Here is a 24,995-nt window from a genome sequence, read left to right on the forward strand (position 1 = left end):
GTAATCCTAGCTACTAGGGAGGCTGAGGCAGGAGAATTGCTTGAACCCAGGAGGTGGAGGTTGCAGTGAGCCTAGATGGTGCCATTGTATTCCAGCCTGGGTGACAAGAGCAAAATTCTGTCTCAATTTAAAAAAAAAAGATTTCCAGGGAAATTATTTCTATTTTTAATATTTCTACTATTTAATTTTAATAAATAATTTCTATAATTAATAACCATTACTATTAAAATTATCCTCTTCCACTACCATTGAGCCCATTGTCTTTCATTTAATTCATCACTAGAGAGAGAATATATGGTCACCTTTTTTGTATAATCCTTTCTATGCTTGCAAAGTCTTCCAGCTATGCCTGAATTTTCTCTTCTTTCAGATAAATAGTAATTGTTCTTTAAACTTTCTTTAAACCTTTTGTATTTACTCTTTAAAATATTTTGTTGACTTTTTTTAATCTCAAGTTTTTCAAAGCTTTAGGCTACATTTATAAAAGTTCTAATAAGTACATATAAAGAAAATGACCTAGCTGTTTGAAAAATTCTGTAGCATCTTGTGTTAGTTTGGAGATTACTCATTTTCTGTTTGCATTTTGTGTTCCTTTGCCCTCACTTTTCCTTACCAAACATGCCTTCAGTCTTGCCTTTCTGCCAACTCAGGTGACCCTCTACCCACCATTATTTTTTAGCACCTGTATTTGATTGTGGTTCTCTGTGTCAGAAGCATTCGTGGAGACTGTGACAATGTATCTCTAGAAGAGATAGCCAGTAAGCCAGAAAATAGATTGTTTGGCATTCCTCCGCCTTTGGTTTATAATTGTTAGACAGAAGTGTCCTGCCCAGTATATATTTGCATGCTGGTTGGCGTTGAAGTAAATGTTCTCCTCTGGGAGTAATATTAGCAGGTGGCCACTAATGTTTTTCCCAGATTAGTAATCAGACATTTTACCTGAACTCTGTGCTTGCGTGGAGGATTCTAATTAACCTTAGAACACTTGCTACCATTTATTAAGTGTTAATCAAGTGCTGGATTCTCTTTATATGCAGAAGGTATTATATATTATCCCCATTTTATAAGGAAGCAAAAGCTCAGATTGGTCAAGCAACACGTCCAAGGTTGCATAGCAAGTAAGTAGCACATCCGGGATTCAGATTCTTTCCAACTCTAAAGTCAGTCCTCTTTTGGGAATGCTGTTTTCTCAAACTCTTAGAGAGATTTTTTTGTATGGTTTGTTTTGAGACAGGGTCTCACTCTGTTTCCCAGGCTGGACTGCAATGGTGTGGTCATAGCTCACTGCAGCCTTGACCTCTTGGGCTCAAGCAGTCTTACCACCTCAGTCTCCTGAGTAACTGGGACTACAGGCATGTGCCAGCCATGCCAGGCTAATTTTTAAATTAAAAAGAAAATTATTTTTGTAAGGTGGTCTGGAACTCCTGGTCTCAAGTGATTCTCCTGCCTTGGCCTCCCAAAGTGCTGGGATTATAGGCATGACCATCATGCCTGGCCAGATAAGAGTTTTAGAACCAAAGTATTCGTTGTAAATAATGAAGCTGAAGTCAGAGGATTAATGCTGCCTGATTAAAGCCAGTTCTTAACTCTTTAGTGTGCAGGCCTGATAGGAATTGGCCAGTGTTGAAGAACCTGGGTTATCAGAGTGGCATTGGGCTCTCATCGATGAGGATTATGGCAGTTGTGGTCCTGCCAGAGAATCTGAACAGTAGGAGATCATGGCATGATAAACACGGTTCTTAGTGAGGGAGTGTCCTTAGACTCAGCCCTAGTGGAACCTTCGTATCTCATTTCTTTTCCTAATGTTGGTCTGCACATTTCTTTATTTGACTTCTCTAGTGTCTATGATACAAAAGATACTATTCATAAACAAAATCTAGTTCCTGGTCTCAAAGAATTTACAATCTAATGAGAGTAATTAGGGATTCAAAAATAATAATAATAATCAGTACTATATGAGAATTGACAACAAAATGCTATGGGAACTTTAAGCTCAGGCCATGATAGTGATGAAGACCAGCTGACTTGCTTTAAACAACAATAGAACCAGACAAAATATATACATATAAGAAATATTGATTTTCAGACATTGGACAACAGACTGCATAGGACAGGCAATGATCCCTGAGAGGAGAAAATAAACAAAGTAGGCTCTGAAAATGCCCTAGCACATGGTTGCCAAACCACAGTGCAGGGAAGGGAAGCCCAACAAATCATAGCATTCTTACTAAATTGAAGAAACAGAAATTGAAGCTTGGGGAAGCCAAGATGTCTGGAATTTATTGAGCAAAATACTGGAGAGTAGTAAGATACACAGAGGGAGAACTCCAGAGGTCTGCAGAAGAAACCTCCTGGTCTTTGATTTGAGCATGCATTTGAAGAAACTACTGAGGCCAGGGGGAGACCACCAGAAAGTGGCAGACAGAACAATCCTTGGATTGTTGAATCCATGAATGGTTTGTGTTCTCTTCAGCCAGTTGCAGAGCATTGGATAGAGACATCCTAGGTCAAAGTCATTTTAGGAAAACCCTGGTTTTTTTGTTTGTTTGTTTGTTTTGCCATAAAGGTGCTTAAAAACAAAACTCAGAAAGATCAGTTGATTCCAAGTAACTTAACTGCATCATGGAACAAAGACCAACAAGACTTAAAGGAACAATAAAGTCCAGCACCCCAAAAAATAACATTAACAAAAAAAAAAAACATTAAGTGTGTAGCCTCCACTCAAAATCACCAGGCATGCAAATAAGCAGGAAAATGCCTCCCACAAGTAGAAGAAAAATCAATAGAAACAAACCCAAAAATGCACAGATGATAGAATTAAGAGACAAGAATATTAAAACAGCTATTATAAATGTACTCCATGTGCTTAAGAATACAAGCAGAATACAAGCAGAGAGGCCAAAGGAAAGAAAAAGACACTTTCATCTAGAGATGAAACATATAATATATGAAAAAAATACAGTAGATGAGATTAGCAACAGGTTAAACACTAAACAGAAGATCAGTTAAAGACATAAAATAACTATACAACATGAAACAAAAAAATTGAATAAAAAACTAACAAAACATCAGTGAGTTGTGGGACAATATTAAGTGACCTACATAAGTGTAATATTAGTCTTAGAAGGAGGGGATAAAGAAAAAGTATTTGCAGAAATGCTCAAATGCTTTGCAAATTTGATAAAAACTATAAACACATAATAAGAAAGTGGTCAGTTCATGAAGAGGATAGAGTGGTCCTAACTGTGTTTGTGTATACTTGTAATAAATTTATAGTACACAAAGCAAAAACATATAGAATTGAAAGGCGAAATAGACAAATCCAAGAAACACAATACTTCAGTATCACTTTCTCAATGATTGATAAAAAGGTAAACAGAAAATATAGACTTGAACAACCAATAGGACCTGATTTATAGGTCACTCTACCCTAAACCAATAGAATATGTATTCCATTTGAAGTGCACACAGAACATTTGCCAAGAGAGACCATATTCTAGGCCATAAAACAAGTTTCAATAAGTTTAGAAGAACTGAAAATTTACAAAAACAAGTTAGTTGACCAGAGTAGAATTAAACTAAAAATCACCAACAGAAAGATATCTGGAAGATCCTCAAATATATGGATATGGAACAACATCCTTCTAAAAACATGTGGATTGAAGAAAAAAATCACAAGGAAAACTGGAAAATATTTTCAATTGAACAGTAAAATATACTGTATCAGCCCGGCACAGTGGCTCATGCCTGTAATCCCAGCACTTTGGGAGGCCGAGGTGGGTGGATCACTTGAGGTCAGGAGTTCAAGATCAGCCTGGCCAACATGGTGAAACCCTGTCTCTAATAAAAATACAAAAATATTAGCCAGTCATGGTGGTGTGCACCTGTAATCCCAGCTATTTGGGAGGCTGAGGCAGGAGAATCCCTTGAACCCGGGAGGTGGAGGTTGCAGTGAGCCGAGATTGCACCACTGCACTCTAGCCTGGGTGACAGAGTGAGACTGTGTCTCAAAAAAATATAAAGTATACTGTATCATAGTTTATGGGAGGCAAATAAAGTAATGCTTAGAGGGAAATTTATATAATTCTTTTAAGTATCAGAAAAAAAGAAAGTTTTCAAATTAATGATCTAAGCTTCCAACTTAAGAAAGTAGATAACAAATTTTAAAAAAGAAGAGCTAATTAAGCACAATGCAAGCACAGGAAGAAAATAATAAATATAAAAGCAAAAAAATCAATGGAATGAAAACAAACAATGGAGAAAAATCCTTAAGACCAATACAATTATTAAACCTCTAACCAAGATAATAAAGAGAAAAGAAAGAAGACACACATTACCAATATGTGGAATGAAAGAGGGGACATCACTATAGAACCTATAGGCATTAATAAGGGAATATTATGAACATTTTTATGTCAATAAATTCAACTTAGGTAAAATGGGCAAATTTCTTGAAAGATTATAAACTACCAAAGCTTACTTAAAAACATATAGATAACCTGAATAGCACCATATCTACTAAAAAAATTGAATTTGTAGTTAAAAACATTCCCACAAAGAGAATTCTAGGCCCAGATGGCTTTACTGGTAAATTCTATGAAACGCAAAAGAAATAGCATCAATTGTACACACTTTTCCAGAAAATAAAGAGGAGAGAATAACTCTCCCAGCTTAGCCTCTAAGGGCCAGCAATTACTTTGGTACCTAAACCAAACAAAATAAAGGCATTATAAGAAGAGAAAACTACAGATCAATCTCTCTTATTAATATAGATGTAAAAATCTTAAACAAAATATTAGCAAATTGAGTCCAGCACTGCATAAAAAAGGCAGTACATAATGACTAAGCAAGTTTTATCCCACAAATGCAAGGTTGGTTTAACATTTAAAAGCCAATTAGTGGCCAGGCGCTTTGGCTTACGCCTGTAATCCTAGCACTTTGGGAGGCCGAGGCAGGCGGATCACGAGGTCGGGAATTTTCTTAACTTGATAAAGAGTATTAAGGGAAAACCTACAGTAAACATCACATTTACTGGTGAAAGACTGAATACTTATATTCTAAGGTCAGGAAAAAGGCCAGGATGTCCATTCTTACCATTTCTATGGAACATTGTACAAAAAGTACTAGTGAATATAATAAAGCAATAAAAAGAAATTAAAGGGATTTAAATTGGAACAGAAGTAAAACTGTCTTTATTCACCAGACTACAACATGATCACCTTCATAGAAAGTCCTAAGGAATATACAAAAAAGAAATTTGTAAGAATTAATAGATGAGCTTAGCAAAGTCATGTGATAAACAATTTTCTTTCTACATATTAGCAACAAACAGTTAAAACTGAAATAAACCAATGCCATTTATAATAAAATAAAAAATATGAAAAATTTAGGGATAAATTTTATGAAATACGTATATGACTACAAAAAACTTTAAAATGCTGATGAGAAAAATTAAAGATGAACTAAGTGAATTGGTAATAGTAATAATAATAAATAGATTACCATGCTTATGGACCAGAAGATATCAAGATATCAGCACTCCCCAAACTGATTTATCTTCATTCAGTGTGATATCAGTAAAATTTCCATCAGTCTTCTTTTGGTGATAGAAATTGACAAGTTAATACTAAAACTTTTTTTGAGACGGAATCTTGCTCTGTCACGCCCAGGCTGGAGTGCAGTGGCGCGATCTCGGCTCACTGCAACCTCTGCCTCCAGGGTTCAAGGGATTCTCCTGCCTCAATCTCCCAAGTAGCTGGGATTACAGGCGCCCGCCATCATGCCCAGCTAATTTTTTGTATTGTTTTAGTAGAGACGGAGTTTCACCATGTTGGTCAGGCTGGTCTCGAACTCCTGATCTCAGGTGATCTGCCCGCCTCGGCCTCCCAAAGTGCTGGGATTACAGGTGTGAGCCACCGCGCCTGGCCAATACTAAAATTTTTATGGAAATTCAAAGGATCTGGACTATCCAAAATAATTTTATCAAGGAAAAACAAAGTTGAAGAACTTAACTTACCTGATTATAAGACTTACAATAGGCTGGGCATGGTGGCTCATGCATGTAATCCCAGCACTTTGGGAGGCTGAGGTGGGTGGGTCTCCTGAGGTCAGGAGTTCGAGACCAGCTTGGCCAACATGGTGAAACCCCGTCTCTACTAAAAATACAAAAATTAGCTGGGCGTGGTGGTGCACCTCTGTAATCCCAGCTACTCCGGAGGCTGAGGCAGGAGAATTGCTTGAACCCGGGGGGTAGAGGTTGCAGTGAACCAAGATCATGCTACTGCACTCCAGCCTGGGCTACAGAGTGAGACTCCATCTCAAAAAAAAAAAAAAAAAAAAAAAAAAAAGACTTATAATGAAGTTACATTAATCAAGACAGTACAATATTGGCATAGGAATGTCTCTATAGATAATGGAACAGAATTGAGTATGAAATAGAACCACATATATGGTCAATTGATTTTTTTTTTTGACAGAGCTGAATTTTCATTCACCTTTTAAAAATATTTTACTCAGTCATAATATACATACAGAAAAGTGCTCATGGTCAATTAATTTTTGATGAAAATGACATGTTAATTCAATGAGGAAAACATAACCTTTTTAAAAAATGGTGCTGAAATAATTGGATCTCCATATACAAAAAATATAACTTCAACCTGTAAATCACATTATATGCAGTAATAAACTTGAAATGGTTGTTTAACTGAAATGTAAATGCTAAAACTGTGTTGTACAACTACTAGAAGAGAACATAGGAGAAAAATCTTAGTGACTTTGAGTTAGGCAAATATTTCTTAACTAGGACACCAAAAGCACAAAAAGAAAAAAAATTCATGACCTAGACTTCATAAAGTTAAAAACTTTTGCTTTTTAAAAGACTCTATTACAGAAATGAAAAGTAAGACACAAACTGGGAGAAAATATCTGTAAAACATGTATCTGATAAAAGACTTGTATCCAGAATATAGAAAGGACTCTAATAATAAGGAAAAAATAGGCAAAAGATTTGAATGGATGCTTCTCCAAAAAGATATAAAAATGGCAAATAAATATGGGGAAAGTTGTTCAACATCATCAGACATTAGGGAAATGGAAATTGAAACCACAATATCAGGATCATCATGGCAGACAGAAAGCAGGAGTAGATTGCTGCTCTGACTCAGATGAACAGAGCACTGTGTGGAGGCTTGCATCATGAACTTTAGCTCCAGATTGACAGCAAGAACAAACCAGCAATCCCGAGAGGACCCACAGTCCCTCTGAAGGAAGCTGACTGCTCCTGCAGGACCCGGAGACATTCCAAATACTGAGTGCCCCAATTTCGGAAGTGGGAAAGGGAGATCCTCCTCTCCTGAACACATACCCCCACTGGAGAAACTGCAGAAGTTTCCCACCTTACCTGGAGCTGAGTCAATTAAGACAGCCAGCAAAATACAGGGGTGGAGGAAGCAGCAGGGAAGGCCCTGGGAGCTCGCTGGTTCCCTAAGGAGGCCATTCCTGCCTGGCACCACAGGGATCCCTTGGGAGGGTGGCCTAGCCCTGCCCCCACCTGACAGCCTTCCCTCCCCACCCTGGTAGCTGAAGGCAAAAGACATAAAATCTTGGGAGTTCTAGGGCCCCACCCACTGCTGGTTCCTCTCCATACTATCATAGCTGGTGCTCTCTGGATAGGTGCCACCTCCCAGCAGGAAGCCAACTAGCACAAAAATAGAGCATTAAATCACAAAAACTGGCCGCGCACAGTGGCTTATGCCTGTAATCCCAGCACTATGGGAGGCTGAGGCGGGCAGATCACAAGGTCAGGAGTTCGAGACCAGCCTGGCCAAGATGGTGAAACACCATCTCTCCTAAAAATATAAAAATTAGCCAGGCATGGTGGCACGCAGCTGTAGTCCCAGCTACTCGGGAGGCTGAGGCAGAAGAATCTCTTGAACCCGGGAGGCGGAGATTGCCGTGAACCAAGATCGTGCCACTGCACTCCAGCCTGGGCGACAGAGCGAGACTCCGTCTCAAAAAACAAACAAACAAAAATCCCCACAAAAGCTAAGAACCCTCACAGAGTCCATTGCACCCTCCTGGCACCTCCACCAGAACAGGCACTGTTATCCACGGCTGAGAGACCCATAGACAGTTCGCATCACTGGACTCTATACAGACAACCCCCAGTTCCAGCCCAGAGCCAGGTAGACTCACTGGGTGGCTAGACCCAGAAGAGAGACAACAATCACTGCAGTTTGGTTCACAGGAAGCCACATCCATAGGAAAAGAGGGAGAGTACTACATCAAAGGAATACCCCATGAGACAAAAGAATCTGAACAGCAGCCTTCAGCCTAGACCTTCCCTCTGACAGATAAAAGGTTAGTTATTAAATTGAGGCACCAGGAAAAGGCAAAGCCCAATGCAAGGAGCTCCAAAAAATGATACAAGAAGTGAAGGGGGAAATATTCAAGGAAATAGCTTAAATAAAAAACAGTGAAAACTTCAGGAAACATTGGACACACTTACAGAAATGCAAAATGCTCGGGAAAGTCTCAGCTATAGAATTGAACAAGCAGAAGAAAGAAATTCAAAGCTCTAAGACAAGGTTTTTGAATTAACCCAATCCAACAAAGACAAAGAAAAAAGAACAAGAAAGTATGAACAAAGCCTCCAAGAAGTCTGGGGTTATGTTAAATGACCAAACCAAAGAATAATTGGTGTTCCTGAGGAAGAAGAGAAATCTGAAAGTTTGGAAAACATATTTGGGGGATTAATCAAGGAAAACTTCCCTGGCCTTGCTAGAGACCTAGACATCCAAATACAAGAAGTACAAAGAACACCTGGGAAGTTCATCACAAAAAGATCATCACCTAGGCCCATTGTCATCAGGTTATCTAAAGTTAAGACAAAGGAAACAATCTTAAGAAACTGTGAGACAGAAGCAGCAGGTAACCCATAAAGGAAAACTTCTCAGATTAACGGCAGATTTCTCAGCAGAAATGCTACAAGCTAGAAGGGATTGGGGCCCTGTCTTCAGCCTCCTCAAACAGAACAATTATCAGCCAAGAATTTTGTATCCAGTGAAATTAAGCATCATATATGAAGGAAAGATAGTCTTTTTCAGACAAATAAATGCTGAGAGAATTCGCCACTACCAAACTACCACTACAAGAACTGCTAAAAGGAGCTCTAAATCTTGAAACAAATCCTGGAAACACATCAAAACAGAAACTCTTTAAAGCATAAATCACACAGGACCTATAAAACAAAATACAAGTTAAAGAGCAAAAACAACAAAAAACCCAAGGTAGACAGGCAAAAAATAGCACAATGAATGCAAGGGTACCTCATGTCTCAATACTAACATTGAATGTAAATGGCCTAACTGCTCCACTTAAAAGATATAGAACTGCAAAATGGATAAGAACTCACCAAGCAACTATCTGCTGCCTTAGGAGACTCACCTAACACATTAAGGACTCACATAAACTTAAGGTAAAGGAGTGGAAAAAGGCATTTCATGCAAATGGACACAAAAAGTGAGCAGGGTAGCTATTCTTATATCAGACAAAACAAACTAAAGCAACAGTGGTTAAAAGAGACAAAGAGGGACATTATATAATGGCAAAAGCCCTTGTCCAACAGGAAAATATCACAATCCTAAACATATATGCACCTAACACTAGAGCTCTCAAATTTATAAAACAATTACTAATAGATCTAGGAAATGAGATAGACAGCAACATAGTAATAATGGGGGACTTTCAGTACTCCACTGACAGCAGTAGACAGGTCATCAAGACAAAATCAACAAAGAAATAATGGATTTAAACTATACCTTGGAACAAATGGACTTAACAGATATATACAGAACATTTCATGCAACAACCACAGAATACACATTCTATTCAACAGCACGTGGAACTTTCTCCAAGATAGACCATATGATAAGCCCTAAAACAAGCCTCAATAAATTTAAGAAATTTGAAATTATATCAAGCACTCTCTCAGACCACAGTGGAATAAAACTGGAAATCAACTCCAAAAGGAACCTTCAAACCCACGCAAATACATGGAAATTAAATAACCTGCTCCTGAATGAGCATCAGGTCAAAAACAAAATCAAGATGGAAATTAAAAAATTCTTCGAACTGAACAACAGTAATGACACAACCTATCAAAACCTCTGTGATACAGCAAAGGCAGTGCTAAGAAGAAAGTTCATACCCCTAAACACCTACATCAAAAAGACTGAAAGAGTACAAAGTGGCATTCTATGGTCACACCTCAAGGAACTAGAGAAACAAGAACAAACCAAACCCAAACCCAGCAGAAGAAAGGAAATAACCAAGATCAGAGCAGAACTAAATGAAACAAACAAACAAACAAATATGAAAGATAAATGAAACAAAAAGCCAGTTCTTTCAAAAGATAAATATAATTGATAGATCATTAGCAAGATTAACCAAGAAAAGAGAGAAAATCCAAATAACCTCATTAAGAAATGATACAGGAGACATTACAACTGACACCACTGAAATACAAAAGATCATTCAAGGCGACTATGAACACCTTCACACACATAAACTAGAAAACCTAGGAAGAGATGGATAAGTTCATGGAAAAATACAACCCTCCTAGTTTAAATAAGGAATAATTAGATACCCTGAACAGACCAATAACAAGCAACGAGATTGAAATGGTAATTTAAAATTACCAACAAAAAAAAGTCCAGGACCAGACAGATTTACAGCAGAATTCTACCAGACATTTAACTAACTGGTACCAATCCTTTTGACACTATTCCACGAGACAGAGAAAGAAGGAACCTTCCCTAACTCATTCTGTGAAGCCAGCATCACCCTAATACCAAAACCAGGAAAGGACATAACCAAAAAAGAAAACTACAGACTGATATCCTTGATGAACATAGTTGCTAAAATCCTTAACAAAATACCAGCTAACCAAATCCAACAACATATCAAAAAGATAATCCACCATGATCAAGTGGGTTTCATACCAGGGAAGCAGGGATGGTTTAACACATGCAAGTCAATGTGATACACCATATAAACAGAATTAAAAACAAAAATCACATGATCATCTCAATAGATGCAGAAAAAGCATTAGACAAAACTCAGCATCCCTTTATGATTATAACTCGGCATACGAGGGACATACCTCAATGTAACAAAAGCCATCTATGACAAACCCACAGCCAACATAATACTGAAAAGTTGAAAGCATTCCCTCTGAGAACTGGAACAAGACGAGAATGCCCATTCTCACCACTCCTCTTCGACATAGTACTGGAAGTCCTAACCAGAGCAATCAGACAAGAGAAAGAAATAAAGGGCATCCAAATCAGTAAAGAGGAAGTCAAACTGTCACCATTTGCTGATGATATGATTGTTTACCTCAGAAATCCTAAAGACTCCTCCAGAAAGCTCCTAGAACTGATAAAAGAATTCAGCAAAGTTTCTGGATACAAGATTAATGTACAGAAATCAGTAGCTTTTCTATACACCAATGGCAGCCAAGCAGAAAATCAAATCAAGAACTCAACCTCTTTATGGTAGCTGCCAAAAAATAAAATACTTAGAAATATGCCTAACCAAGGAGTCGAAAAACCTCTACAAGGAAAACTACAAAACACTGCTGAAAGAAATCATAGATTACACAAATAAATACAAAAACATTCCATGTTCATGGATGGGTAGAATCAATATTGTGAAAATTGCCAAAAACAATCTACAAATGCAATGCAATCCTCATTAAAATACCACCATCATTCCTCACAGAATTAGAAAAAACAATTCTAAAATTCATATGGAACCAAAAAAGAGCCCACATAGCCAAAGCAAGACTAAGCAAAAAGAACAAATCTGGAGGCATCTCACTACCTGATTTCAAACTATACTATAGGGCCATAGTCACCAAAACAGCATGATAGTGGTATAAAAATAGGCATATAGACCAATGGAACAGAATAGAAAACTCAGAAATAAATCCAAATACTTACAGCCAACTGATCTTCAAGAAAGCAAACAAAAACATAAAGTGGGGAAAGGACACCCTTTTCAACATATGGTACTGGGATAATTGGCTAGCCACATGTAGGAGAATGAAATTGGATACTCATTTCTCACCTATACAAAAATCAACTCAAGATGGATTAAGAACTTAAATCTAAGACCGGAAACTATAAAAATACTAGAAGATAACCTTGGAAAAACCCTTCTAGATATTGGCTTAGGCAAGGATTTCATGACCAAGAACTCAAAAACAAATGCAGTAAAAACAAAGATAAATAGTTGGGACTGACTGTACAGCTGTATCAGCTGCTCATAGGACATGTCCAGCAGCTGCTCGAGGTCCACGCCGCGGTGATACATCCTCTACACAGACTGCAGAAAAACAGCAGATTTGTGATTTAACTGGGAGTTTTCTGGGATCAAACAATAGATTTGTTTACAGTCCTGGGTATGTCTTTATCAGCAGCATGAAAACAGACTAAGAAGGAGGAGCCAAGATGGCCGAATAGGAAGAGCTCTGGTCTGCAGCTCCCAGCGTGAGCGACGCAGAAGATGGGTGATTTCTGCATTTCCATCTGAGGTACCGGGTTTATCTCACTAGGGAGTGCCAGACAGTGGGCGCAGGACAGTGGGTGCAGTGCACCGTGCGCAAGCTGAAGCAGGGCTAGGCATTGCCTCACTCGGGAAGTGCAAGGGGTCAGGGAGTTCCCTTTCCTGGTCAAGGAAAGGGGTGACAGATGGCACCTGGAAAATCGGGTCACTCCCACCCGAATACTGCGCTTTTCTGACGGGCTTAGAAAACCAGATTATATCCCACACCTGGCTCAGAGGGTCCTACACCCACGGAGGCTCACTGATTGCTAGCACAGCAGTCTGAGATCCAACTGCAAGGCGGCAGCGAGGCTGGGGGAGGGGCGCCCACCATTGCCCAGGCTTGCTTAGGTAAACAAAGCAGCCGGGAAGCTCGAACTGGATGGAGCCCACCACAGCTCAAGGAGGCCTGCCTGCCTCTGTAGGCTCCACCTCTGGGGGCAGGGCACAGACAAACAAAAAGACAGCAGCAACCTCTGCAAACTTAAATGTCCCTGTCATTTTGAAGAGAGCTTTGAAGAGAGCAGTGGTTCTCCCAGCACGCAGCTGGAGATCTGAGAACAGGCAGACTGCCTCCTCAAGTGGGTCCCTGACCCCTGACCCCCAAGCAGCCTAACTGGGAGGCACCCCCCAGTGGGGGCAGACTGACACCTCACACAGCGGGCTACTCCTCTGAGACAAAACTTCCAGAGGAATGATCAGACAGCAGCATTCGTGGTTCATGAAAATCCACAGTTCTGCAGACACCACTGCTGATACCCAGGCAAACAGGGTCTGGAGTGGACCTCTAGCAAACTGCAACAGACCTGCAGCTGAGGGTCCTGTCTGTTAGAAGGAAAACTAACAAACAGAAAGGACATCCACACCAAAAACCCATCTGTACATCACCATCATCAAAGACCAAAAGTAGATAAAACCACAAAGATGGGGAAAAAACAGAGCAGAAAAACTGGAAACTCTAAAACGCAGAGCGCCTCTCCTCCTCCAAAGGAATGCAGTTCCTCACCAGCAACAGAACAAAGCTGGACGGAGAATGACTTTGAAGAGTTGAGAGAAGGCTTCAGATGATCAAACTACTCTGAGCTACAGGAGGAAATTCAAACCAAAGGCAAAGAAGTTGAAAACTGTGAAAAAAATTTAGACGAATGTATAGCTAGAATAACCAATACAGAGAAGTGCTTAAAGGAGTTGATGGAGCTGAAAGCCAAGGCTCGAGAACTACGTGAAGAATGCAGAAGCCTCAGGAGCCAATGTGATCAACTGGAAGAAAGGGTATCAGTGATGGAAGATGAAATGAATGAAATGAAGCGAGAAGGGAAGTTTAGAGAAAAAAGAATAAAAAGAAACAAACAAAGCCTCCAAGAAATATGGGACTATGTGAAAAGACCAAATCTATGTCCGATTGGTGTACCTGAAAGTGACAGGGAGAATGGAACCAAGTTGGAAAACACTCTGCAGGATATTATCCAGGAGAACTTCCCCAATCTAGCAAGGCAGGCCAACATTCAGATTCAGGAAATACAGACAATGCCACTAAAATACTCCTTGAGAAGAGCAACTCCAAGACACGTAATTGTCAGATTCACCAAAGTTGAAATGAAGGAAAAAATATTAAGGGCAGCCAGAGAGAAAGGTTGGGTTACCCACAAAGGGAAGCCCATCAGACTAACAGCGGATCTCTTGGCAGAAACTCTACAAGCCAGAAGAGAGTGGGGGCGAATATTCAACATTCTTAAAGAAAAGAATTTTCAACCCATAATTTCATATCCAGCCAAACTAAGCTTCATAAGTGAAGGAGAAATAAAATACTTTACAGACAAGCAAATGCTGAGAGATTTTGTCGCCACCAGGCCTGCCCTAAAAGAGCTCCTGAAGGAAGCACTAAACATGGAAAGAAACAACCGGTACCAGCCACTGCAAAATCATGCCAAAATGTAAAGACCATCAAGACTAGGAAGAAACTGAATCAACTAATGAGCAAAATAACCAGCTAACATCATAAAGACAGGATCAAATTCACACATAACAATATTAACTTTAAATGTAAATGGACTAAATGCTCCAATTAAAAGACACAGACTGGCAAATTGGATAAGGAGTCAAGACCCATCAGTGTGCTGTATTCAGGAAGCCCATCTCACATGGAGAGACACACATAGGTTCAAAATAAAAGGATGGAGGAAGATCTACCAAGCAAATGGAAAACAAAAAAAGGCAGGGGTTGCAATCCTAGTCTCTGATAAAACAGACTTTAAACCAACAAAGATCAAAAGAGACAAGGCCATTACATAATGGTAAAGGGATCAATTCAACAAGAAGAGCTAACTATCCTAAATATATATGCACCCAATACAGGAGCACCCAGATTCATAAAGCAAGTCCTGAGTGACCTACAAAGAGACTTAGACTCCCACACAATAATAATGGGAGACTTTAACACCCCACTGTCAACATTAGACAGATCAACGAGACAGAAAGTTAACAAGGATGCACAGGAATTGAACTCAGCTCTGCACCAAGCAGACCTAATAGACATCTACAGAACTCTCCACCCCAAATCAACAGAATATACATTTTTTTCAGCACCACACCACACCTATTCCAAAATTGACCACATACTGGGAAGTAAAGCTTTCCTCAGCAAATGTAAAAGAACAGAAATTATAACAAACTATCTCTCAGACCACAGTGCAATCAAACTAGAACTCGAGATTAAGAAACTCACTCAAAACCGCTCAACTACATGGAAACTGAGCAACCTGCTCCCGAATGACTACTGGGTACATAATGAAATGAAGGCAGAAATAAAGATGTTCTTTGAAACCAACGAGAACAAAGACACAACATACCAGAATCTCTGGGACACATTCAAAGTAGTGTGTAGAGGGAAATTTATAGCACTAAATGCCCACGAGAGAAAGCAGGAAAGATCCAAAATTGACACCCTAACATCACAATTAAAAGAACTAGAAAAGCAAGAGCAAACACATTCAAAAGCTAGCAGAAGGCAAGAAATAACTAAAATCAGAGCAGAACTGAAGGAAATAGAGACACAAAAAACCCTTCAAAAAATTAATGAATCCAGGAGCTGGTTTTTTGAAAAGGATCAACAAAATTGATAGACCGCTAGCAAGACTAATAAAGAAAAAAAGAGAGAAGAATCAAATAGATGCAATAAAAAATGATAAAGGGGATATCACCACCGATCCCACAGAAATACAAACTACCATCAGAGAATACTACAAACACCTCTACGCAAATAAGCTAGAAAATCTAGAAGAAATGGATAAATTCCTTTACACATACACCCTCCCAAGACTAAACCAGGAAGAAGTTGAATCTCTGAATAGACCAATAACAGGATCTGAAATTGTGGCAATAATCAATAGCTTACCAACCAAAAGCAGTCCAGGACCAGATGGATTCACAGCCGAATTCTACCAGAGCTACAAGGAGGAACTGGTACCATTCCTTCTGAAACTATTCCAATCAATAGAAAAAGAGGGAATCCTCCCTAACTCATTTTATGAGGCCAGCATCATCCTGATACCAAAGCCGGGCAGAGGCACAACCAAAAAAGAGAATTTTAGACCAATATCCTTGATGAACATTGATGCAAAAATCCTCAATAAAATACTGGCAAACCGAATCCAGCAGCACAGCAAAAAGCTTATCCACCATGATCAAGTGGGCTTCATCCCTGGGATGCAAGGCTGGTTCAATATACGCAAATCAATAAATGTAATCCAGCATATAAACAGAACCAAAGACAAAAACCACATGATTATCTCAATAGATGCAGAAAAGGCCTTTGACAAAATTCAACAACTCTTCATGCTAAAAACTCTCAATAAATTAGGTATTGATGGGACGTATCTCAAAATAATAAGAGCTATCTATGACAAACCCACAGGCAATATCATACTGAATGGGCAAAAACTGGAAGCATTCCCTTTGAAAACTGGCACAAGACAGGGATGCCCTCTCTCACCACTCCTATTCAACATAGTGTTGGAAGTTCTGGCCAGGGCAATTAGGCAGGAGAAGGAAATAAAGGGTATTCAATTAGGAAAAGAGGAAGTCAAATTGTCCCTGTTTGCAGACGACATGATTGTATATCTAGAAAACCCCACTGTCTCAGCCCAAAGTCTCCTTAAGCTGATAAACAACTTCAGCAAAGTCTCAGGATACAAAATCAAAGTACAAAAATCACAAGCATTCTTATACACCAATAACAGACAATCAGAGAGCCAAATCATGAGTGAACTGCCATTCACAATTGCTTCAAAGAGAATAAAATACTTAGGAATCCAACTTTCAAGGGACGTGAAGGACCTCTTCAAGGAGAACTACAAACCACTGCTCAAGGAAATAAAAGAGGATACAAACAAATGGAAGAACCTTCCATGCTCATGGGTAGGAAGAATCAATATCGTGAAAATGGCCATACTGCCCAAGGTAATTTATAGATTCAATGCCATCCCCATCAAGCTACCAATGACTTTCTTCACAGAATTGGAAAAAACTGCTTTAAAGTTCACATGGAACCAAAAAAGAGCCCGGATCACCAAGTCAATCCTAGGCCAAAAGAACAAAGCTGGAGGCATCACACTACCTGACTTCAAACAATACTACAAGGCTACAATAACCAAAACAGCATGGTACTGGTACCAAAACAGAGATATAGATCAATGGAACAGAACAGAGCCCTCAGAAATAACGCTGCATTTCTACAACTATCTGATCTTTGACAAACCTGAGAAAAACAAGCAATGGGGAAAGGATTCCCTATTTAATAAATGGTGCTGGAAAAACTGGCTAGCCATATGGAGAAAGCTGAAACAGGATCCCTTCCTTACACCTTATACAAAAATCAATTCAAGATGGATTAAAGACTTAAACGTTAGACCTAAAACCATAAAAACCCTAGAAGAAAACCTAGGTATTACCATTCAGGACATAGGCATGGGCAAGGACTTCATGTCTAAAACACCAAAAGCAATGGCAACAAAAGCCAAAATTGACAAATGGGATCTAATTAAACTAAAGAGCTTCTGCACAGCAAAAGAAACTACCATCAGAGTGAACAGGCAACCTACAAAATGGGAGAAAATTTTCACAACCTACTCATCTGACAAAGGGCTAATATCCAGAATCTACAATGAACTCAAACAAATTTACAAGAAAAAAAAACCCCATCAGAAAGTGGGCAAAGGATATGAACAGACACTTCTCAAAAGAAGACATTTATGCAGCCAAAAAACACATGAAAAAATGCTCACCATCACTGGCCGTCAGAGAAATGCAAATCAAAACCACAATGAGATACCATCTCATACCAGTTAGAATGGCAATCATTAAAAGGTCAGGAAACAACAGGTGCTGGAGAGGATGTGGAGAAATAGGAACACTTTTACACTGTTGGTGGGACTGTAAACTAGTTCAAACATTGTGGAAGTCAGTGTGGCGATTCCTCAGGGATCTAGAACTAGAAATACCATTTGACCCAGCCATCCCATTACTGGGTATATACCCAAAGGACTATAAATCATGCTGCTATAAAGACACATGCACACATGTTTATTGCGGCATTATTCACAATATCAAAGACTTGGAACCAACCCAAATGTCCAACAACGATAGACTGGATTAAGAAAATGTGGCACATATACACCATGGAATACTATGCAGCCATAAAAAATGATGAGTTCATGTCCTTTGTAGGGACATGGATGAAATTGGAAATCATCATTCTCAGTAAACTATCGCAAGGACAAAAAACCAAACATCGCGTGTCCTCACTCATAGATGGGAATTGAACAGTGAGAACACATGGACACAGGAAGGGGAACATCACACTCTGGGGACTGTTGTGGGGTGGGGGGAGGGGAGAAGGATAGCATTAGGAGATATACCTAATGCTAAATGATGAGTTAATGGGTGCAGCACACCGACATGGCACATGTATACATATGTAACTAACCTGCACATTGTGCACATGTACCCTAAATCTTAAAGTATAATAATAATAATAATAATACTGAAAAAAAAAGAAAACAGACTAATACGTAAAAAAAAATAGTTGGGACTTAATTAAACTAAAGAGCTTTTACATAGCAAAAGGCACAGTCAGCAGAGTAAACAGACAAGCCACAGAGTGGGAGAAAATCTTCACAATCTGTACATCTGACAAAGGACTAATATCCAGAATCTACAACAAACTCAAACAAATCAGTAAGGAAAAACAAACAATCCCATCAAAAAGTGGGCGAAGAACATGAATAGACAATTCTCAAAAGAAGATATACAGATGTCCAAAAAACATGAAAAAATGCTCAACATCACTAATGATCAGGGAAATGCAAATCAAAGCCACAATGCGATACCATCTTACTCCTGCAAGACTGGCCATAATCAAAAAATCAAAAAACAGTAGATGTTGGCATGGATGCGGGTGATCAGGGAACACTTCCACACTGCTGGTGGGAATGTAAACTAGTACAGCCACTATGGAAAACCGTGTGAAGATTCCTTAAAGAATTAAAAGTAAAACTACCATTTGATCCAGCAATCCCACTACTGGGTATCTACCCAGAGGAAAAGAAGTCATTATTCAAAAAAGATACTTGCACATGCATGTTTATAGCAGCACAAATCTCAATTGCAAAATCGTGGAACCAACTCAAATGCTTATCAGTCAACGAGTGGATAAAGACACCGTGGTATATATACGATGGAATACTACTCAGCCATAAAAAGGAATTAATTAATGGCATTTGCAGCGACCTGGATGAGATTGGAGACTATTAATCTAAGTGAAGTAACTCGGAATGGAAAACCAAACATCGTATGTTCTCACTGATATGTGGGAGCTAAGCTATGAGGACGCAAAAGCATAAGAATGACGCAATGGACTTTGGGGACTTGGAGGGAAGCGGGGCAAGGAATAAAAGACTACAAATAGGGTGCACTGTATACTGCTCGGGTGATGGGTGCAACAAAATCTCATAAATCACCACTAAAGAACTTACTCATGTAACCAAATACCACCTGTACCTCAATAAATTATGGAAACTAAAATAAAAATAAAAATGAAACCACAGTGGGATGCCACAGGACACTGATTAAAATGACAAAAATTACAGAGACCACAAGTGTTGGTGATAAAGAGGAACTGTAACTCATATACATTGCTAGTAAAAATACAAAATGGTATAGACACTCTGGAAAATGTTTAGCAGCTTATTTTAAAGTGAAATATACACTTACTATATGACCCAGCTTTACTCATGAGAAGTGGAAACCTAGATCCACACAAAGACTTTGATGCAAATGTTCATAGTGGATTTATTAATAATAGCCCCAAACTGGATGGAACTCAAATGCCCTTCAGCTGATGAATGGATAAACAAATTGTGGTATATCAATATAATGGAATATTAGTCAACAACAAAAAAGGAATGAACTATGTCCTACTGTGCTGAGTGAAAGAAATCACACACAAAAGTCTACAAACAGTATTATATTATTGTGAAATCCTAGAAAAGGTGAAACTATTGTGACAGAAGTTTGTGTGTATATGCTTTTTATAAAAAGCCAGAGGGAAGCAAAATGCATTGTGATTCTTACCCCATTTATGTATCATAGCAGAGGACCTGTACTTGTCTTAAAGATTTTTAACATGTGAACAATCAAAATGAACAATTTTCTTGTAATCACACAGTGAATGAAGTGGATGTGAAAGTTGAATTTTTTGCCATTTTGGGTCAGTGAAATGTGACTATATCATACTAAGACATTTTTTGCTGGTGATCCCAAATGGTATCTGGAAAACCTTCCAGAAAAATAGTTCTGAAAATGATGTCTGTAGTAGTTGCACCATTGGAATAAATGTATAACCTCCTTGAGTTAGTATTTGAAGTATACAAGTGTTTTTTGAGATTTCCTTTTTTAAAAAGATAGTTTAGTTTTGCTTATGTCTTTTAAATTGCTCTTTTTTCTAGACCATCACTTTGGACATTCATTGGTAACAGCCAATAATATCTGATTTTCAGATAAAGAATCCAGGGAACCAGTCTAATGGCTGCAAAGCCTTCCTGAGTATTTGCCAGGACAAACAGCCCAGCAGCCCCACAGGCAGGAGTCCCAGAAAGAAAAAGAAATAATTTTCTCATAACCAAAACTGTCTGAAATGGACATGGGCTATCTTGAGGAAAAAGTGAATTACCCTGGTTTAAGTGGCAACTGCAGACCCCATTGGCAGGCACATACGAGAGAAGTTTTAAGCATCAGATGGGGTATTGGACTAATGCACGCATTCTGTGGACATGTAGCTGGAGCCAGGCTTCCCAAATGGGCTACAGCTGGAGCTATCCTGACCCTATCATGGAAAACTTCATCTAGCTTTGGATCTTGTGGGTATTAAGAAGATACCACAGCTGGAGCTATCCTGACCCTATCATGGAAAACTTCATCTAGCTTTGGATCTTGTGGGTATTAAGAAGATATACTTTCTGTGACACACCCTTGGAATCCAGATTTCAAGGATGGCAGTTCTTTAGCCTGTTGTTAAAGATGTATAGTGCCTCCATACAGTTCTGAAAGATACCATTCTGTATGGGTTGAAAACAGTCCCAGAGATCATTTGCAATCAAGCAAATGTGCGTATTTCTGTTTGGTTCAATGCCTCCCAATACCTTTTCCCAACTTATTCTGTTTCCTGGAAAATAATTGATGAATTTAATTTGCCCTCATTATTGGTTTAAGTGAAAATGTTGTTAGATCTCAAAAGTTGAGAAACATATCTCAGGGTAAATGCTGAAAGACATGATTCTTTATCAGAAGCACCTTGTGGCTTAAAAATATATATCCAGGACTTAGAAGAGCTAACATCGTCTTCCAAATAGCCTGGCAGAAGAGTTTGAGAAAGCAGCTCCAGAAGGTGGAGTCTGGCAGAGTCTGGACTACTCTGTTCAAGACACACTCTTTAAAGAAGATGATTTATTTTATAGTTAAGCAGGGAAGGTGAAACTTATTTTTTGGACTGGGGCATGTCTATGCCTCCCTCCTTTCAAGTTGAGAGAGCATGAACACAGGTTCTATTCACTAAATTAATCCCTCTTGTAGTCCTTCCACTTATTAGTTCAGCAAATATTTAGTGAGCACCAGTGTACATAGTGCTATGGGAGGTGCATTGAGGAACACGAATACAAGGAAGTTACCAACCTGGGTCTGAGAGAACTCAAAATCCCAATTTGGACAGGCAAGATGGAAAAGTAAGCAGCCACAAGGCAGTGTCTGAGGCACGCCAGTTGAATGGATTGGAAAGTAGGGGCAGTGGAGGTTGAAGGAAAGAGAGCATATTTCATTTGAGCTGCTTAGGGGAAGAGTGGTTTCTGTGAGCCATACATTCTAAAGGAAGGAACGAGAGTGTTCTCTTTGGCAGAAATGTCAAGGAGAATGAGAGGCAATTACATTTGGTGATGAGGACATTGCTGCTGACCTTCAAGAGCAGGAATTTCAGGAGAGGATGGTATGGAAGCCAGATTGTAGTAAGTTGCCAGGACAGGTGCATTGGAGGAAATGGAGTGGTGGTCATTCACTGGAACGTTTGATAGGGAATGGCAGGAAGTACAACAGAGTCAGTGAGAACTTTTTTGCCTCATAAGAAGTAAATTGTTATTTTGAAGGTAGAGGCAAATGATTATTGAAGGGGAGAGGTTAAACTTTTCTAAAAAAAAAAAATCATTAAATTGTAGAATCCCAGAAAGTATAATGTTAATAAAGGAAAAAAAATAAGATAATTGTTAGCATTTTTGGTAAAGAAATGAACTGACATAAAATATATTTTTTGCATTTTAAATAAAAGCATTACATTAAGAAACTAAAATATTACTATTGATTAGTAATTCAAGTGAGAAGTTGAGGAGTAAAAGTAGTTTCATATTTAGATTCTTGTTATTTAAAGAACATCGGCTGGGCGTGGTGGCTCACAACTGTAATCTCAGCACTTTTGAAGGCTGAGGCAGGTGGATCACCTGAGGTCAGGAGGTCAAGACCAGCCTGGCCAACATGGGGAAACACTGTCTCTACCAAAAATACAAAAATTAGCTGGGTGTAATGGTGGGTGCCTGTAATTCCAGCTACTCGGGAGACTGAGGCAGGAGAATCGCTTGAGCCCAGTAGGCGGAGGTTGCAGTGAGCTGAGATCGCGCCGTGGCACTCCAGCCTGGGAGACAAGAGCAAGACTCTGTCTCAAAAAACAGAAAGAAAGAACATTAATGTCTTTGATCTTCTGATAGTAATTGAATGGCATTGTTCCTTACCTTCTCCAATGAAACACCAGAGAATGCAAACTGCATATAAGAGCTTTTCTGGAGCTTACCTCTGTCTCATGTACTTATCAGGGCTTGTTGTGCAGACCACTGTTTTACGTCATTGATTATGTGAGTAAGAAGGAAGAAAGGAGAGTCAAGTTACACCCTTGGAAGATGAAACTTATAATTTCCATGAAGTTTACTTTATGACAGTACAGAAGTTTTCAGGGTACTCTGTCATTCAGGAGTGAGTGAAAGTTTATCACACTTAATGACACCACTATGTAAGTTTCCAAGGGTAGAGCCAAAACACTGAGAAAATAGATGCATGTGTTGTGTGATTACTAAACCTTCTGAATGTGTATTTGGTTACACTGTCTCTTTGCTCTTTGAGATCAACATGAATGCCGCCTGCTCCATCAAAATGAAATGTGCCATTTAGAGGAATTGTTTCAACTGTGGGTCTCACAGGCATTGCCCTTGTCCTCCTCAGACACAGGTGTGTTTGCAGTGGTGAACAGCCATTCCTTGTCCTTGCTGGGGAAGCTGACCATCAGTGCTGCCTTTAACATTGTTTATATCTACACCTCTGAGCTTTACCCTACAGTCATCAGGTACGTGTCTCACACAGCCTCATTCTTCACACATTCTACACTTTGTCATCCATTCTTGCACCAACAGAGGTGTGGTACTCATTTCATCTGCTTCTGGAGTTAGTTTGGGGCAGCAGTAATTCAGCAAGCAGTTTAGGCTGAGAGCTTGCCTTGGCAGACTGCTCTCTGCCTGCTCTGCTAGGAAAATGTCACTTTATGGTGGACTGAATTCCTTAGTGTAAGTTGTAAGAGAAGTACTCTATGCTAGGCATATTCTGTCACCCAAACAGTGCACAGATGCTATTATTATTTTGGTGAATTTTATTTATTCAGTCACCCATCCTGCATCACACATCACAGACAAGGGGACAAGCTCCCTATTCTCACAGAGCCTACATTTTAACACAAAATACACACATTTTTAGAAGATAATTTCATATAGTAATAAGTGAATATCAGAGTTAAACAGCAATTGTTAAAGCTGGGTTCTTAATGGATAGGATGTGTTTATATTGAAAAGAATAAATATCCAGCCTAAATTTCCCTTCATAAAATAAGTCTGAAAGCAAGAAACACACCCAAATTTGAAGGATGGGGGTGCAGCTGAGGCTTTGCAGAACTGCTTCTGTGGCCTGGGCAGGTATTCCCTCAGCCAGCTCTTTCTCAGTCTTTTAGAGGATCATTCCAAACAATCCTTCTCCTTCCTTATCCATGCAAGAAGCTTCATGGTTCTTTCTGCCTGTTAATTTAAAATTATTTTTCCTAGTAAGAGAGCAGAGTGTCTGCAATTGGCTAGTAATTTCCTAGTTGGTCCTATAACCTACTTTACCTGGCTACTGGCTATAAAACTAGGATGATGATTTTGTCCACTCTGGGACAATTTTGAGAGCAAATGTGGGTATGAACTTTTCAGCTGGGATTACAGAGTGCTGTATCCCTCTACCCAAAACCATTAATTATCATTCTCTCTCCCTCCCTCCCTCTCTCCTTCCTATCTTTTTTATGCCTGCACTTCCCATAAAGGTGTTCTTGGTTTCCTGACAGTACACGCTTAGTCAATTTCTATTTATATGATTGACCCGTTAATTGTTAATTAGTTAGTTGAGTTTAAATAAATGAGCAGCCTTTTCAGATCATAAAACCCTGGCAGTCTGCAGGAGATCTAAGGCATGAAAATCCATGAGAACTTTTAACTTAAAAATATTCAAATGCCCATTTCTATATCTTCCTTTGTGGATCCACTGTCCAATATGGTAGTTACTGGCTTCCTGTAGCTATTTAAGTGTAAATTAATTAAAATTAAATAAATTAAACATTCAGTTCTTCATCCTTCCTGGCTGCATTTCAAGCACTCAGTAGTGCTTGTGTCTAGTGGCTTCCACATTGGACTGGGTAATTATAGAACATTCCTAGCATCTCAGGAACGTCTAGTAGGCAGCTCTAGAACCCACTGTTCTCTAGGATCCTGTGCTTCCAC

At 39.1% G+C, this 24,995-nt stretch overlaps 1 protein-coding gene across 3 annotated transcripts in view; it reads left to right on the top strand.

Moving 5' to 3' along the window:
• The window catches only part of SLC22A15 (solute carrier family 22 member 15), a 94,479-nt gene that overhangs the window by 63,776 nt on the left and 5,708 nt on the right, over nucleotides 1–24,995 (top strand). For all 3 annotated transcript variants that reach the window (XM_055356008.2, XM_004026409.5, XM_019020763.4), the window contains one exon: nucleotides 23,419–23,539. In XM_055356008.2, coding sequence (XP_055211983.1) covers nucleotides 23,419–23,539 — 121 coding nt within the window. The remainder of the gene's footprint in view (nucleotides 1–23,418; nucleotides 23,540–24,995) is intronic.

The sequence above is a fragment of the Gorilla gorilla genome, chromosome 1 (assembly GCF_029281585.2).
Source record: "Gorilla gorilla gorilla isolate KB3781 chromosome 1, NHGRI_mGorGor1-v2.1_pri, whole genome shotgun sequence".
Classification (NCBI taxonomy): Eukaryota; Metazoa; Chordata; class Mammalia; order Primates; family Hominidae; genus Gorilla; species Gorilla gorilla.